The sequence below is a fragment of the Mus caroli genome, chromosome 11 (assembly GCF_900094665.2).
Source record: "Mus caroli chromosome 11, CAROLI_EIJ_v1.1, whole genome shotgun sequence".
Lineage (NCBI taxonomy): Eukaryota > Metazoa > Chordata > Mammalia > Rodentia > Muridae > Mus > Mus caroli.
Window position 1 is genome coordinate 46,962,666 of NC_034580.1, and position 17,986 is coordinate 46,980,651.

Sequence of the window (17,986 nt, forward strand, 5' to 3'; positions counted from 1 at the left end):
ACACCCTCTTCTGACCTCTGAGGGCACAAGACACATACATGCTGCACAGACATACACGCAAGCAAAACACTCATTCATATACACCCTCTTCTGACCTCTGAGGGCACAAGACACATACATGCTGCACAGACATACACGCAAGCAAAACACTCATTCATATACATACAGTTTTTAAAATATCATCCTGGCAGCAGCACGACGTTTGCCACCAACCCTGACCACCTTAGGTAATCCCTGGGGCCCATATGGGAGGAGAGAAGTGACTCGGAGTTGCCTTCTGAGCTCCTCATGTGCACTGTGGCACATTCATGTGTGCATGCACACATACTAAAATTCAATAAAGTTTTTTTTTTTTTTGAGACGGGGTTTCCTTGTGTAGCACTGGCCATCCTGGAACTCACTTTGTAGATCAGCCTGGCTAGCCTTGAACTCACAGAGATCCTCCTGCCTCTGCCTCCTGAGTATTGGGATTAAAAGCATGCTCTACCACCACCAGGCTCCCTTGTTTCTTCTTTTTTACTCCTCCTTCTACAGTGTTGCCTTAGCCTAGAAACAGGTCATATAGATGTCCCACTGATGGCTGACCACTCAATATTTACTTATTCTCAGTTCTTTTGACCAGTTATGAGCCTCTGCAGACATTGCTGACTACTGAAAAAACAAAAACAAATAAAAAAAAAAACAAACCTTCTCTGACCAAAGTTAACAGGAGCGTTATTCTGCAGACCCAAGCATGGTTATTTAGAAGGCAATTGACAGCACATCATATCCACTTAGAAAGAACAATTATAGTGACTTCTCCACGAGGGCCTGAGACCTTCCCAGGTACAAGTGGTTGACTGGACTCACAACACTAGGTCTGAATTCCCTCCTATGGAGTGGGCCTCAAGTCCAATCAGAAAGCACTTGATTGCCCCATAACAGACCTGCCACTACCGCACTGGCGAACTCACCTAGCTGGCTGCCTGGTAAATTTACACGAAGGACCTGTAACTTAGGAAGACCACTGGAGGCAGTTCACCCCAGCAGAGCATATTCATGGTACTGTGAGCCAGCATGGAGGACGCTCCTGTCCCATTTCAATTTGATTTCTCTTAAGTTCTGTGACCAAAGCATGTGCTGTCTTCATCAGTAGACTCTTACCACCTGGTTCTGGTGATCACTCAACAGCTGTAGCAAAGTTCTGTATTATTTTAGGAATCTAGGAGGATCTCCTGATTAATAACTCACAGGGAAGTACTATGTGGCTTTAACAGTTTTCAACACATGATCAATTTTTGTCCCCTCTGATCTCCCAGGCATTTCCTACTCTACTGTATTATTTTGAGGCACACCCTGGTATCATATAATTCTTCCCCAAATATTTCAAAACCTATCTCCAAAAGTTAAGTGCATCTTTTAAAAATATGTTATTGCTTATCACAGCTACAAATTGTTTAAAACATCAAAAACTCTAGTCAACATTAAGGTTTCTAAGTTTCTTGTATGTTTAACATTCCATTTGAATCAAGTGCCTTTTCATCTTAAGTTGGTGATGGGCTCTCCTGCTAAGGTACTGGATGAAATTCTGTTGAATACGCTGGGGCTGAAGATGTCAGGATGAGCACAACAAGGTAGCTTGTTCACCCAATGGGAGTAGGTTGTGATTCTAGACTTCACACGGCCTGTGGAAGCCAACAGCCATTTCCACAGATGCCTGGTTTGTATATACTGATGTAATGCATATCAGACACTGTGGTTTGTCTTTCCGTCTGGGGCCCTTGAATACGTGTCCCTTTAATATTTTTCTTGTTCCCATCCCATTAAATGTCTGTGCAGCTTCTCAGGATTTACTGTATCAAATAAGATGAATAGTACTTGTTTACTGATAATTCATGGTAAGCAAATACTGATTTGCACAGACTTGCCATCTTGTTCTTCCTTGAAACTAGGAACAGGGTGGGGTGAGGTAAAAGACGGATGCCCTGACCAAATGAGATAACATCCTGAAAGTGAGTTGCAGCCCGTGAGCGCTTTGCAGTTTTTGTTTTTTTTTGTTTTGTTTTTTTGTTTTTGTTTTTTAACAGGACAGGCAGCTTCATCTCTCACCCACTTACATTTGATACTAGCTGCGAGGAGACTTCCCCAGCTCCTCTCTGTTCAGGCTCTCACCCACCATCTGGGCTGCTTCGGTGGGGTTTTCTCTGCAGCCCCACTATCAAATCTTGCTAATTTGATCGTACTGTAAGCACTACAATGTTTTGTGGCAGTTGGTTTGTTCCCTCTTGTTTGATAAAAACAGAAACAAATAGAAGGGGAGGAGAGGGTGGCAAGGCCAGTACAGGTACAGCACCCACAGATATGGCATGGTATTCACAGAGACCCACTCCTTGCAAGCCCTGAGAGCAAGGACCAGGAGTAGTGGCAGAACTCTTGCTCACATGCTAGTCCTTATGTGTTCCATTGCTAGTATGGAAAAATGAAAGCAGTCTAAACTCATGGAAAGTACATGTTTGAGGCTGCAGGTGGCTTGGTTTGCAGAGCGCTTGGCAGCATGCAGGACGCCCTGGGTTTGCTTCTTGGTACTGTACACATGCACGGTGCCAGTCACCTGTAACCCTGGCTCTGGCAGGAGAATCAAGCTCATCCTTTGCTCCTTAGTTCTAGGCCAAACTAGACAACAGGAGCAGAGGGGGGAAGGGAGGCGGGGCAGAGGGGGGAAGGGAGGAGGGGCAGAGGGGGGAAGGGAGGAGGGGCAGAGTGGGGAAGGGAGGCGGGGCAGAAGGGGGAAGGGAGGAGGAGCAGAGAGAAAGAAAGGAGAGAGGGATACAGGTGGGGAAGGAGGGAAAAGAGAGGGAAGGGAGGGAGGGAGAGAGAAAAGGAAGACAGGAGGAAGGCAAGCTACTGCTTGATAGTGTAGTTAGAATGTGATGTGGTGAGGCTCCCCAGTGACTTCAGCCTTCTGAGAATGACCTGTCCTGATAAGAGCTTATTGTTTGACTTTTATGTTTTAGAAATGCACTATGCTCAGAAACAGAACTGGCCATAATTAGCTAAGGCTTCCTCTCCCATGGTTCCTGGCAAAGCTATAAATCTGGAGGATGAGGCAACTAGGCGGACCCTCTCACAAGGCCACAGTGCCCAGCACACAGCCACGTCTTTACTGCCAGCCCAGGGCCGTAACTTTACGAGAAGTCACTTTAATGACATGTACCCAGTTCACACGGTCAAAATATGCTGGTCAAAATATGCTGCCCAGGTGCGTTGTTTCCTCCTGCGGTAGGCGTTGTGGGTGTCAGCTCCTGGTGGTTGGGTGAGGCAGGAGCTCGCAGTCTTGATGACACTGAGCAGCAGGCGGTGACAGGAGATCATGTAGCATAAGGTGCATGACTCCTGCAGCAGCAGAAATACTGCTGTGCTGTAGCCGAAGCCCAAGGCAGCCCTTTACCTCATAGAGAATCTATGTAGGAGTAGTTCTGCCACTACTCCTTTGTCTGCAGACAGGATGTTGGGCTGTGAGATACAGCATGGTCGTGTAGACGATACCACCTGTTCTCAGTGTCACGAGTACAACAGGCAAGGGAGGCTGTAAGTCGTTTTACCCTCTGCCTGCTGTGTAGGAAGTCTAACACTTGGTGCATTTATTTTGGTGAAGCTTCTGGGATGAGGAAGTCATGGTCGATGGCCTCCTTTGAACTTGACGTCACTGATGTCGCTCTTCCCTTGACAGCCCATGCAGCCTTTCTGCGGTCAATTATAACTCACTGTTGTTGCTTGGTGGGCGGTGGGGTGGGGGGTAACATCTGCCTAATAGAAGGAGAAATGGCCCCCTTTTGAATCTAGCTCAGAATGAAACTGTGTCATAAAGAGAGTCTCAGGACAGCTAAGCATCACCCACAAAGGCGACAATGAGCATTGCCTCACTCAGCAAACTGGTGAATCGTGTCTTTTTGCTAATTAGATATCCTTAGTTAAGGATCAAAGTTTCCTCAACTTTTATTCTTATAGCATGTAACAAAGGGCAGGAGTTCAGGAAGGTAGTGTCTATAAACAATTATAGCTTGAGGCAGGAAGTAGGCTGAGAAAGGGGTATGGAGGAGCCATGAGACTGGGGTACTGGGAAGGCTCCATGGCAGAGCAGCTGACCTGGGGCTTGACCAGCAGGTGGACTTAACAGACTGAAATACAGGTGATGAGTTCTTGTAGGTTGGATGCTTATGTGTGGGGACACTGGGCTAAGCATGTACCTGCACCCTCCTGGCAACTCAAGGACATGGGTGGATGCTGTCTTAGTCCCAGGTTAGAGCTGGGGAAGTTTGTGTCAGAGACATGCAGTTGGTGAATGACATAGGCAGGATTCAATCCGGTCCGACGTGAAGGGTAACTTTTAAATACCGGCCTGTCCTGTTCTTTGTTCTAGGAGTGAATTCAGTGGTTCACTTGGTTGGGAAAACAGGCTCTGTTGTGAAAGCATTGCTTGTCAGGTAGCTAGAGTATGCAGTGGGCAGGGAGCAGTGGGCTCTTCTGTACGTCAGGAGTGGATCACAGAGAGCTTCGGGTGCAGTGCTAAGGAAGTAAGGTAGTCTTAGAAGGCAATGGGTGCCTATTGACGAAGTGACAGAACCAGTCATGTCCCGGAAGACAGCTGTGGCGTGAAGGGCGGGAATAGGAAGCATGAAAAGCAGGTAGCTGCTCTACTGTACAACCTTAAAACAGGCATCTGGGCTGGGACTGGGGCCTCTGCCTGTAAGCCCAGCACTTAGAAGGCTGAGGTAGAAGGATTGTCAAGAGTTCAAGGCCGGGGCCTAGCAAACACAGGAGTGGATGTTCACAGTCAGCTATTGGATGTATCACAGGGCTCCCAATGGAGAAGCTAGAGAAAGTACCCAAGGAGCTAAAGGGATCTGCAACCCTATTGTTGGAACAACATGATGTACTAACCAGAACCCCGGAGCTCTTGTCTCTAGCTGCATATGTATCGAAAGATGGCCTAGTCGGCCATCAATGGAAAGAGAGGCCCATTGGACTTGCAAACTTTATATGCCCCAATATAGGGGAATGCCAGGGCCAAAAGAATGGGAATGGGTGGGTAGGGAAGTGGGGGGCGCTATGGGGGACTTTTGGGATAGCATTGGAAATGTAATTGAGGAAAATATGTAATAAAAATATTAAAAATCCAAAAAAAAAAAAAGGAAAAAAAAAAAAAGAGTTCAAGGCCAGCCTGAGATATGTAATGAGTTCTATAGAGCCCTGGATTGCAGTGAGGCCCTGTCTCAAAACAGTATTTTCTAGGGAAATGTTTGCACCCGGATCTTAAAAGCTCTGTGAGCAGACCTGTGTTTATGTTTTGTTTTGTTTTTTGTTTTTTTCGAGACAGGGTTTCTCTGTGTAGCCCTGGCTGTCCTGGAACTCACTCTGTAGAGCAGGCTGGCCTCCAACTCAGAAATCCGCCTGCCTCTGCCTCCTGAGTGCTGGGATTAAAGGTGTGCGCCACCACGCCCGACATTTATGTGATGTTTTTAAAGTCCCACTCATCTATCCTTGCAAGGAATATGGAGAATGTGCACGCATGTGTCACTCGTAACGACATCTGTTGATGTGTGTGACTGTCTGTCTTGTAATCCTCACGAATGGCAGTTATTACGTGATAAGTGAGTGAGTTCCTAGTTGCAAGGAGACAGAGACCAACAAAACCAGACGCTGGATGCTTCTTGCCTGTTTTCTGATTGCACATGTGACTTCCTCGCCCTTTGTGCTGGCTCCCATTCCTGAGCTGTGTGTCACTCTGAGGTAATGTGTGCCAACAGGGCATGATGTCATAAAGGGGAGTGCTCATGAAGAGACACACACACTAATATTTTCATGGCAAGCATGTCCCCATGGCTTCCCACCCCAAGTGTAGATTGGGACACACATTAGATTTCCTGAAATCTCGAATACCACCCTGGGGTCTTAGCAACAAATTTGACATACCTTTCATTTAAATAAATGCCTAAGGTGATTGCGGCACAGTTGGACATCTCTCACCCCAAAGTGCAAAATTGGGGCATTTGTCATTTTTAGACTGGGGATGATCGGCCTGAAAAATGTATATAACTTTTTCAAATTGAAAACTTCAAATTCTGAAATCTGAGGTAGTCAGGTTTTGTCCATATGGGATAAGGGCTGTGTGACCCACATTTTCTAGCGCTCCCTTTGCCAGGCTTTGTTTTTTTTTTTTTTCTGTAACATCACCTAGATATTATGGAGGTGTTAATTTTAATGATAGAAGTGATTGGATTGGAATTTTATCTTTTAGAGACAGATATTAAATATTTACTAGTGAGATTCTAATGCATGCAATTTACCTCAGAACAGCACAGGAAGTGTCATGGAGGACACCTAGAAGTAATCATAGCTTTGAGCTGATGATTGTGGAGGCAGATAATGGGGCCTTCCCTTGCCTGGGGAAGTGGAGCCATTATACTATTCACTATATTACATAAATTTGTGAGTAATTATGACCTCTATATATGTTTGAGATTATACATGTTACATTTGCTTAATTATTGTGCATATGTATGTATATATATATATATATATATATATATATATATATATATATTACACATGCTTGGAAAAAGACATACGTTTTCAATGACCACTCTTTAGGTAGAGGGCAGGGTGGGTCATCCTTAGATCTCCCACGAGTTCTGTGAGATAAAGGAGAACTCCTGGTGACTTCTCCAGAGACTCGTTTGCCCAATAGCACCTCATCTTCCCATATGGCATTCTCGTCACCCCTGTGCCACCTCAGTCAAGCGTGGGCTAAGCTAACTTGACTGAGCAGTGGCCAGCTGTGTGTGCTGTGTGTGCTATGGGCTAAGCTAACTTGACTGAGCAGTGGCCAGCTGTGTGTGCTGTGTGTGCTATGGGCTAAGCTAACTTGACTGAGCAGTGGCCAGCTGTGTGTGCTGTGTGTGCTATGGGCTAAGCTAACTTGACTGAGCAGTGGCCAGCTGTGTGTGCATTTCTCTGCACCTTTCGTCTGTGTCCTCAGCTTTCACGTCTGGCTTCTTCCATTCTTTGCAGGGCTTTCCACCTACTCAGCCCGACATCCTGTGACACTGGATGTTATGGTGTCTCAGGGATTATAAAGTGTTATATTAAAGAAGAGATAAGACATCAAAGAATAGACGCTAATGTTTTCAAAATGGTGATTACCTGGGGCTGGGATCAGTGTCCAAACCATCTGAGCTCACTCACACACTGAAGCTAGGAGACCACAGCATGCTTTTTCTTCCTGCAAAAATAGAAATAATCTAAAGACAGTGCCTTAATTAGTGTTTCTATCACTACGATAAACACCACGACCAAAAGCAAATTGGGAGAAAGGGCTTATTTCATCTTACAGCTGTAGTGTTTATGTAGTCTATCATTCAGGAAACTCAGGGAGGGACTGAAGGCAGAGGCCATGAAGAGTGCTGCTTGCTGACTTGCTTTTTATGCCTTACTCAGCCTGCCTTCCGATACACTGTAGGACCGCCGGTCAACCCTGGGGGCTTTCTCAGAGGATGTGGGAATCAAGTGATTGGTTACTAGAATGACACATCTTAAGAATTAGGATCTCAGAGCTGGAGAGATGGCTCAGAGGTTAAGAGCACTGACTGTTCTTCCAGAGGTCCTGAGTTCAAATCCCAGCAACCACATGGTGGCTCACAACCACCTGTAATGGGATCTGATGCCCTCTTCTGGTGTGTCTGAAGACAGCTACAGTATACATATAATAAATAAATAAATCTTTTTAAAAAATTATGATCTCTAGTGTGGGCTTTAAACATAGTTTTGGGAGGTTGCTTGTGTTTCAAGCAAGCTGTTAAAACAACCAAATGAATCACTCTGGGGAGTGGGTGATACTGTGGGCCCTTCCTGGTTCGAGGCTGAAACTGGGCTATGTCTGTGGTAAGGAACTAGAGGAGGAAGCAGAACTGACTCATTAAGATTTCAGAAGCCTGGTATGTGGAGCTAGGAGTCTCTGGCTGTTGCCAAGGCAACAGCACAAAACTTTCTTATCCAAGAGCTTGACCCAAGGGGAGGGGAACGGCTGGTGCGGGCTGGCCACTCATCTGTGCATGGTGAGTCGCTCAGAGAACCGTAGGGAGGTGTTCTTGCTGGTGTTAGTCAGTTCTCCAGCATGCTGGCTTTAGAGAGACTCGCAGTGGGACTTTTCAGTGTGAGTGCAGGGGCCATGTCGTCCAGAAGGAGGTGGTGAGCCGGGGCTGGAGTCATAAGCTGCTGTGATCTGCCCAAACTCAGGGCCGGGCCAGGAGGGGACAAAAGCTAGGCCACAGCCACAGGAAGGCCAGATCACTCTTATATAGTGCTTACATACATGGGCTACATAGTAAACTCTTACCTCACAAAGCTAAAATAAACTAACAAATATATACCAAAAGCAGCTTTTGCCCGGCGGTGGTGGCGCACACCTTTGATCCCAGCTCTTGGGAGGCAGAGGCAGGTGGATCCCTGAGTTCCTGGCAAGCCTGGCCTACAGAGCTAGTTCCAGGACAGACAGAGCTATTGCACAGTGAAACTCTGTCTTGGAAAGCCATACAAGTTAGAAAGTTTTCTTTATACTTAGGTATTTCATCTCCTCCATAGACAGTCACTTTAAGAGGGCTTAAGTGTGTCTGCACAGTCAGAATTTTTGCTGGATCTCAATCCTGACCAGTTTTAAAAGCGCACCTAGATGGCTGTAGCCAAGCCACTGGTGTCCTTGGGTGGAAACCACCCTTATTTGTTTCTGCCACAAAACATTCACCCAGGGACAAACATGGGGTAGCTCAGGACCATGTCTCCACACTCTGGCAAAACTACTTGGAGATGCTGCTCAGGGGATATGACCCCATATTGCCTGTGCACATAGAGTGTGCAGCAGTGGTAAGGGGGAGCATGTTTCTCCACTGTCTTCAAGACAATATGAGGCATTGCTGTACCTAAGCCTCTTGCCTCAGTCTAGGGGACTGAGAGCAAAAGGGCCTATTCAGGAGAAGCCTTCACCTGTAGCTTCCTGAGTATGGACCCTGCCTCAACCAAGTAGAAGAAGAGTGTGAACTGAAAACACCCCCCCACACACACACACAAACACTATTGGCATGCCTGCTGAATGCACATGCACACACATGCACATCTGCATGCATGCACTGACATGCACATATACAGGATAATGATGATAAGATAGAAAAAATTTTAATTAAAAAAGAGAGAGATTTCCATGTGAGTCAGATAGGGGTCACTCAGCTGGCTCCTACTGGTTTGGGGAGAGAAGTTGGAGGCTGCACAAGTGTACCCATGACTAGGGAAACAGATGACAATTTGTCGTGAGTACATTCTACAGTATGCTATTCATCAGTGAAGCTGATATATGAAATGTGCAGGTAGCAATGTGGAAAAGCCTAGAAAGCATATTGAGGAGTGAGTAACAGGAAGACAGAAAGAGATATATAATACAGTATTATTCATATAAATGAAAATACATGCAAACATAACACACACCTGAACACATATAAGCCAGAGGCAGCAACTATATTGGAATGATTGCTTATAAGAGAAGAATGGAGAGAGGAATAGGGCAAATACACCTGTGCATACATATATACACAGATACATCGTGTGCTCACACTACATACATGTGCACAAGCATGCATGCATACACAGATGCATGCATAGGTACTACTACATACATATGTACACACATGCATGTACGCATACACAAATATGTGCATATGCACATAATACATACATACACTGATGCATGCATGTGCACAAACTACTACATACATGCATACATATATACTAACACATACGCAAAACAAAAGAAGAACCCTGGGTGGACTGATTAGGGTATAATGTGCTATGAACTGAAAAAAATATGATTAATGCTCTCTATCTGAGGTTTAATAAGTAAGAAAACATTAAAATTTAAAAGAAAATAAAAATTAGGTGCTCAGACCATGCTATCTGAGGCTTTTCTTTTTCTTGCCCAGATGTTATTGCCAGCGTGACTTTCTGAGTGTCACTGTAGCCTTTGATATTCTCATTGAGAGGAATTTAAATGTGTATGCTGTGGGGTGTTTTGGAACTTGACTGCCCTGGTTAGGTGTGTGGTTGTATGAGGGTATTCTGCCCTATAAAATGCTTAGAAATTGGGCTGCAGCAATGGCTTTGAGTTTCGGAGCATGTACAGCTCTTACAGAGAGCCTGAGTTTGATTTCCAGCATTCATTTTGGGCTGTCCACAACAGCCTGTGACTCCAGCTTCAGAGGGTCTGATACCTTGTCTTCCTCTGGACTCTGAGGGATCTGCATTCGCGAATGCACCCCTCCCATAGTCAAGCAATTAAAAAATAAAAGGGTTTTTAAAAAGATTCATTTATTTATTTTTATGTACATGAATACACTGTAGCTGTCTTCATGCATACCAGAAGAGGGCATTGGATTGCATTACAGATGGTTGTGAGCCACCATGTGGGTGTTGGGAATTGAACTCAGGACCTCTGGTAGAGCTGAGCCATCACTCCAGCCCCAAATAAAGTTTTTTAATGCTCAGAAATTTATGCATTTTTAAGTCATGTAAATTATGTGTATAGGCATTTTGTGTGCATGTATGTTTGTGCACCACATGCAAAGGCCAGAAGATGGTGTTGCGTCCCCTGGAACTGAAATTACAGACAGTGTGAGCTGCCGTATGGGTGCTGACCCAGATCCTATGGCAAAGCGGCTAGTTCTCTTAAGCAAAAAGCCCTCTCTCAGACCCCAGGAAAATACTTTGTTTCCTGACACCCAGAAGTAGAATTAAGTATTTGCTCTTGTATTTATCCCAAATATAAAAGCTATACCAACAATGAATGAGAAACAGAAAAATTTTATAAAGGAAAGGAAGGGATATCCTCAATTCTGTTTGGCTTGGTTTTCTAGAAATTCTATGTCCATTTTTGTGTGTGTGTGTGTCAAGATAAGCCTGAGTGTAGATGGGTCAGGTTGGGGTCCTTGGATGTTAGGACCTGGTATCTCAGCATCTGAGATAGTGCTATAACATTCCAGACCAATACAACAATACAAGGGCGAGACCTACAAGCTAAAAGTGCATGCCATTTAAAAACAATATCTGAGGGCTGGAGAGATGGCTCAGAAGCTAAAGGTACTTGTTGCTCTTGTAGAGGACCTGAGTTCAGTTCTCAGCACTTACATAGGATAGCTTACATTTGCAGTGGTTCTCAACCTGTGGTCGTTACCCCTTTGGGGGTCATATATCTGATATCTTGCATATCAGATATTTATATTACAATTCATAACAGTAACAAAATTACAGTTATGAAGTAGCAACAAAATAGTTTTATGGCTGGGGATCATCACAACACAAGGTACTGTATTAAAGGCCTTAGCATTAGGAAGGTTGAGAACCACTGTCTAAAATCTCCTGTAACTTTAGTTCTCATGGATGTGATATTCTCTTCTGGTCTCTGGACATCTGCACATCTGCACAAGCGTGCACATATCATTTAAAATGGTATTTCAGTAATACAGCTTCAAGTTTTATGGTTAGATCTTTATGGGTCTAGCTCAAGGTATATAAGACTTAATGTGCTCCAAAACAGCCTGTGTTCAGTATTTGCATGCATCTAATGGCTGCAGTCATTAGGAAACTGCTGTCCTTTGGGGTCTGATATGAAGTCAGGAAAGCTCTTGTCTTAGTTAGATTTTTATTGCTGTGAAGAGACCCCATGACCACAGTAACTCTTATAAATGACAACATTTAGTAGGGCTGGTTTCAAGTTTAAGAGGTTCAGTCCATTATCATCATGGCGGGAAGCATGGCAGCACACAGGCAGACACAGTGCTGGAGAGGAGCTGAGAGTTCTACATCTTGATCCACAGGCAGCAAGGAGAGACTTGCCACACTGGGTGTAGCTTGAGCATAGTAGACCTCAAAGCCCACCTGCACGGTGACATACTTCCTTCAAGAAGACCACACCTCCTAATTGTGCCACTCTCTAGAGGGGGCCATCCCTATTCAAACCACCACAGCCCTCATTCCTTCTGGAGACATGGACACAGTTCATACCAAGGTTTAGCTCAGTCAGCCCCCCAGTTGTCCAGAGTGCAGCGTGCACAGCTGGGAGATGTCCCTAACTTTCTGTACTCTCCTCCAGCAGGTTTCCACTGTTTGCAACATCTTTCCTGTTTGGTACAAGAGAAGCAACCTCAACTGGCCATCCTGACCTCCCACTGGGTCAACCCCCACACTCTGCAGAGATCTTGCTTCTCTAAAGGTAGAGTCGGACCCATCCCACTTGAAAGGGCTCATGACTTCCACCCACTAGAGCACAGGGAGATCGCTGACACTAGGAGTTCTGAGATTTGGTCAGAAAAAATAATACAGCCTCCAGCTTCTCAGCTGAAAATCTTTGATCCCAGATCACATTAAATAAAACAAAGTCTGACTTTTTCCAAACCACTCAGCTGTTAGAAAACTAAGCCATAGAGAGTGGTCGTGTCAGGGCACTGGCAGCCCTTGTTTGGGGGTCATCAAGCCTCAAGTGCTGATAGATCTCAGATGTGACATCATTGCAGGCTTAACTCTTCCCAAGGAAGCCCCAAATAGACATGGAACAAGGAGAAGCCATCCCTACAGTGCTGCATGTGAATTCCTGCCCATAGACTCCAGCGTGCACAATAAACTGGTAGTTATTTTATACCAGTAGGTTGGAGCAGTCTGTTACATAGCTATCAAAGTAAAAGTCCTATTGTCTTCAGTACTACCAGAAAGTGCACAGGAAGGAGGAGAAACGAACAAGCATGGTGCCTCACGCCACTAATCCCAGGACTCAGGCGGAGGCAAGAAGGTCATTCGTGAGTTTGAGGCCACCTTGGGCCACAGAGTAAGACAGTCTCAAAAAGGAAAACAACAACAACAAATAAATACAGACGAGTAAAGGCAAGGGTGGCAGAGACTGTTAAAAAATAAAAACTAAAAAAAGCTATAAACTGAAAGTTAGTAAAACTATGAATAAAAACTAGAAATTCATGCAACCTCCTGCTCATTGCTTGGCTTTGGCAATGAGAGATATCAGTGAGCGGAAGTGACATTATTATGTTTCTACAGTTATATAGTTGGTTGGTATTGGGGTGTGGAGGTCAGAGGTCTCTCCTGCCATCCTGAGTTCCTCTGCTTGGCAGCAAGTGTCCACAAGGTATGCCCTCCTATGGGCCTAATTTTTTGTTTTTGTTTTTTTTATATTTATTTGTTTGAGACAAATCTGGTCTAGAACTTGTTGTATATAGCAGAGGATGGCCTTGAACTCCTAATCCCCTGGCCTCTACCTCCAAAGTGCTGCAATTACAGGCCTATACGACTCTACCTGTTCAGATGCCATTGTTTTGCTCCAAGTCAGACCAAACTATTGCAAGAAGTCAGTGAAGTACAAGGAACACCAGGGGAGCTCGACCTCTGACCCTAGGTGACATTATTGCATCACTGTTTTTTCAGCCTCAGTGCAGTAATTATTGAAATCTGAATTTCCTATATTATATGTATATATAAAGCACACAAAGATAAAAGGACTCTAAATTTTTTTTAAAAACAGAGTTGTGGGAGGGTTGGGTATGAATGGAATGAGACTGACATGTATCGATAACTGCTGAAACCCAACAGTGGCTAATAGTGTGGATCTCATTACCATCTGTACTCTATGCCCTTGGACTCCCATAAGAGAAGTGGGAGGACTCACTCTTTGCTGCCCATCTCTTCCAGACCTGGGTTTGTGCTAACTGGTACCTACTTCATAGATCTGAACACGCCCCTTCTGCCAGCCCGAGGCTCCCTGATACCCCCTACTCTAGTATGGAGGCTTTCTCATATGGAAGCAGACTAGCAGAGGAAAACCTGTTCTTGGCTAGTGCTCAATATACTCCTCAAATTAGCATAAGTTTTGGTGGCTAGAAATCCCCTAGGACAGAAATGTCTTCCTTGGCAGCGCCTATTGAGTGCTAGGAATACCGGGGCCATCAGCAAATGTTTGCATTTGATTAAGAAATCTAAACTGAACAAAGTGGCTCACGCCTGTAAATCCTAGGACTAGGGTGGTAGAGGCTGGAGGGTCAGGGGAGTGGGTGTGACTAGCTGTCATTTCAGGGTTAATCCCCCAGTTTGCTTTGAATGTTAAACAGTGTTTAGTTTTCAGTCTTGAAATACATCTGTCAGCAGAAAGATAGACAAATGGGCTGCGTGTTGCTATGCAGAAGACGCGCTTTGGAAGATTCTCCTTTTGCCTGTGGATCCTTTCTCCCCTAAAGAAAGCTATTAACTCATGCTGCAGCCGGCTGCTCTTGCTTGGTTTTGGCTATGTCACCGAGCCCAAAATAGAAAGTTCTTTTACTGCAGAGCAAAGCAGGAGGTTTAAATTTGTCAATTCAAGAACAAAGGGTAGCATTATGCTGGCTTTTCTAGGAGAGTGAGTAGAGAGAGAGAATGCCTGTTTCATTAGGAGTGATCTGACACTGGCAGGGGCTGGGACCAGGAGACAATCTTCCACTGTGGTAAGCTGGGCACAGTTCCCACCCTGCTCCCCTCGAAGCCTCCTCCTGACAGCATCACTTCTTTCAGGACAAGGGAAAGCAGCTGAGCCACTGTGAAATGGGTTCCAGAAGTCACTGGCGCTATCAGACTGGGAACAATTCTCAGAACCACAAATCTGTTCCCAGCCTTGAGAGGAATCAGTACCTGGCCACAGAGCCGGAGAGGGTTACCTTTTGTTGGTGAGATGATCAAAATGGCTTCCATGATCCTTTTGTTAGGAAGAGTGTGAGAAAGTGTATATCCTCTTACTGGAGGAGGTGCAAACTGCTCTCTCTGTCTGAGAGTGGCCTGACAACCTGACTGTCAGATCAGAGAAACACGAACACTGGAGGAGAGCATCTCGAGGGTTGAGTCTAGAGCTAATGCAAGTGCAGGAGATGTGGTGATATCACAGATGTGCAAAGCCATGGGTATGGTGTTTATTCACTCACGGGAGCACGAGGGGAGGAACACCATGGTGCCTTTATGATTTGGATCACCTTGGATCTGTCACCAGGAATAACCTGGAGCCGTGTGCAGTGATATGGACTTTAGTCAGTTAATGATAACCACAGAAAAGTTCTCAATGGTTAAACAAAATCAGTCTTTAGGAATATGTGTAGGGGCTGGGGAGGCAGTCAGCTAAGGGCACTGACTGCTCTCCCAGAGCTCATCCAGGGTGCAGATCCCAGCACATATACTCACAGCCGTCTGTACTCCAAGTTCTGACACTCTTGCACAGACATACATGCAGGCAAAACACCAATGCACATAAAATAAAGATAAATAAATAAAAATTTAAAAATAATATAGAGGAAATGAAACCACATAAAAATTAAAGCAAGGAAATGAAACTCTAGGGTCAGTAGGAGAGGGAGATGACAGGCTATGGTTAAAGATTGGCTACTAATTACATTATTAAATTAATAAAGGTATTACCTAAGTCAACAAGATCTGGACCATCCACTTGCCAACCATGAGAATGTGTTACGAGCCAAGGATTATGGTGCAATTCTGCATAACTAATATTAGCAAAGCAACGGCAGGGCAGAGATGTTCCACTCCCAAGTATCTGTCTTGAAGAGATAGTGCCAAAGACACAAACTTATGAGCAAGGACATTTGTCACTGTATACAGAAATCAAAATAGGAAACAATTTAAGGGCCAATGTAATGCATTATGAATTATATAAATATCAACATGTTAGAAAACTAGGTAGTAGCTGGAATTATGATTGTCACACTGAAACCAAGTACACAAGGAAGTCCATGATCCATGAAATGAATAAACGACCCATGTAGCAGGTTCTACAATATGAACTCAACTTTCAACTTTCCAAGTATGTAGACAAACACGTATGTGCACACACATACACGCTGGGAAGGGGGGGCACAGTGGCACATACCTGCCATTCCAGCACTGAGAGGCTGAGATGGGACCATTACAAGTTTGAGGTAAGCCTGTTCTATATAGAGAAACCCCACCTTAAAACAAGGAAAAACCCAAACAGACAAATAAATAAAAACTAGAAAAAGAAAGACACTACTCTCTCTGTGTGTGTGTGTGAGTGTGTGTGTGTGAGTGTGTGTGTGTGAGTGTGTGTGCATATGCGATGTCTGTTTGGTGTATGTGTATGGGTTTTTTTGAGACTCTGTCTCAAAATAATGTGAATAACAGCTTATGTAGATGGAGTACCAGCTACATGCTAAGAGCTTCACATGGAGCTTTATTTAATGCATATAAGTGTTTCTGTGTGTGTGTCTGTGTGTGTGTGTGTGTGTGTGTGCCCGCGCAGGCACCATGCAGGTGCCCTTAAGAGTCTGAATCTCCTGGAGCTAGACTTGCAGTCCATTTGTGCTGTCTTGTACAGGTTCTGGGAAGAGCAGTATATGCTTTCAGCCCCTGAGTCATCTCTCTAGCCTAGGCCATTTGTTTATTTATTAGTTGTAACTTTGGCTGGCCTGGGACTCACAATATAGTCAGGCTGTCCTCAAAATCCCAGCGATCTACCTTCCTCGTGCTGGGATTAAAGGAGTTCACCACTATACCCAGCCAGGCCATTTATTTACAAAGTAGCCTAACTCTGTGAGGATGGTGCTGCAGAGGAACAGTTGAAATTTATGAATTAAATAACCTTCAGAACTTAGAGATCATTTTTTAAAGTGCCGTGAACATGGCTTATAGGGGCTTTCAAAGTATAGGTCTGCTAGGATTCAGTCTTCAAGATCCAGAAATGGCTACATCACAGAGTGGTCTCTGTGAGAACAGAGCTGAGAGCTAAGCAGCCTTATGGGGAACCTGAAGCCCACACAGAAATCCCTAGGGTGTCTGAGAGTACACACAAGGCAGCTAACCAGCAAAAGCAGGAAGGGCAGACGTGAGAGGTCAGAACACTTATGCCTCTGGAGGGGTCTGATGAGCCCATGAGGAAAAGGGTTAGGCTTGGAGGGCTAAGATGTTTTATTCACGGTTTGGCCAGCTCTGACTACCACCAACTGTTGAAGGACTGGCTTCCAAAGTATTCAGACGAGAGGAGGAGGGTGGTACAGCCACGAGACAGAGCCAAGGGGCGTAGCTGCGGTCTCTTCTCATCTCTCATGCTTTAAATATAAGCTCTGATGTGATCGAGGCACCAGAGATAAAATGCCTTTCTCAAACTAAGCAGGCAGGATCTGGTGTCCACTTTGGACAACATAGTGGAAAATGGACTTGGGGGCAGGGGGAGGGGCTGGGAATGTCTTGGCCTCAGTACTTGCACACAAGGGTGGAGAAATTTGACACCTTAACATTGTAAACAAATGTAGACATGGTTTCCTGTGTTCTCTCCAACCAATGAGAAAAGACTAGGTGTGACTTAAGAGAGAAGGCATTTTTAACAGTTCTTTTCTTCTCAGCTAAAGAAGTCTGGGTTATCCTTCACCATGGAGCTCACGCATCAACTTCTGCAGAAAGACTTCCCAAATGTCACCAAGCAGCGTCCTCACTCTTGAGAGCAGGGTTAATAAATTATTTGTTTTACCCGATGTATTGTCTGCCTCCTTGTTGGCACCTAAGCTCAATGGACTGTGCTGTCATTACGTGTCTTACCACTATAATAAAATACCTGATAGAAACAATCCAAAGGAGAAAATATTTATTTGGGCTCGTGGCTTCAGAGTCACATCTCTTACGGTAGTGAAGGCATGTGGCAGGGAAGGAGTAGCTGAAACCAGGCCTAGGCTGTTACTGTATAAGGCCTGCCCTCTGGGAGCTATACTAGCCTGGCCCACTTGCTAAAGGTCCTAAAGTCTTCCAGAATAGCACCAAGAGCTAAGATTAGTCCGGCTTAATGGTATGTGCCTGTAATCCCAGTACTTTGGGAAACAACAACAATAAAAAATCTCAGGAGCCCATGGGCACATCTCAGACTTAA

General features: G+C 44.9%; 1 protein-coding gene across 16 annotated transcripts in view; it reads left to right on the plus strand.

Moving 5' to 3' along the window:
- Positions 1 to 17,668, plus strand: part of Cdkl3 (cyclin dependent kinase like 3) — an 85,020-nt gene extending 67,352 nt beyond the window's left edge. For 9 of the 16 annotated variants that reach the window (XR_002379200.1, XM_021178019.2, XM_021178017.2 and 6 more), the window contains 2 exons: positions 12,170 to 12,289; positions 17,469 to 17,668. Coding sequence is in view for 11 of the 16 variants with exons in the window: in XM_021178019.2 (XP_021033678.1) it covers positions 12,170 to 12,287 (118 nt within the window). In the remaining 5 variants the exon portion in view is untranslated. Of the gene's footprint in view, positions 1 to 12,169; positions 12,290 to 12,590; positions 12,823 to 14,622; positions 14,639 to 17,468 lie in introns of those variants that run through there. The other 7 variants (XR_002379202.1, XM_021178021.1, XR_002379201.2 and 4 more) reach the window with 6 other exon arrangements.
- Positions 17,669 to 17,986: the final 318 nt, after the last annotated feature.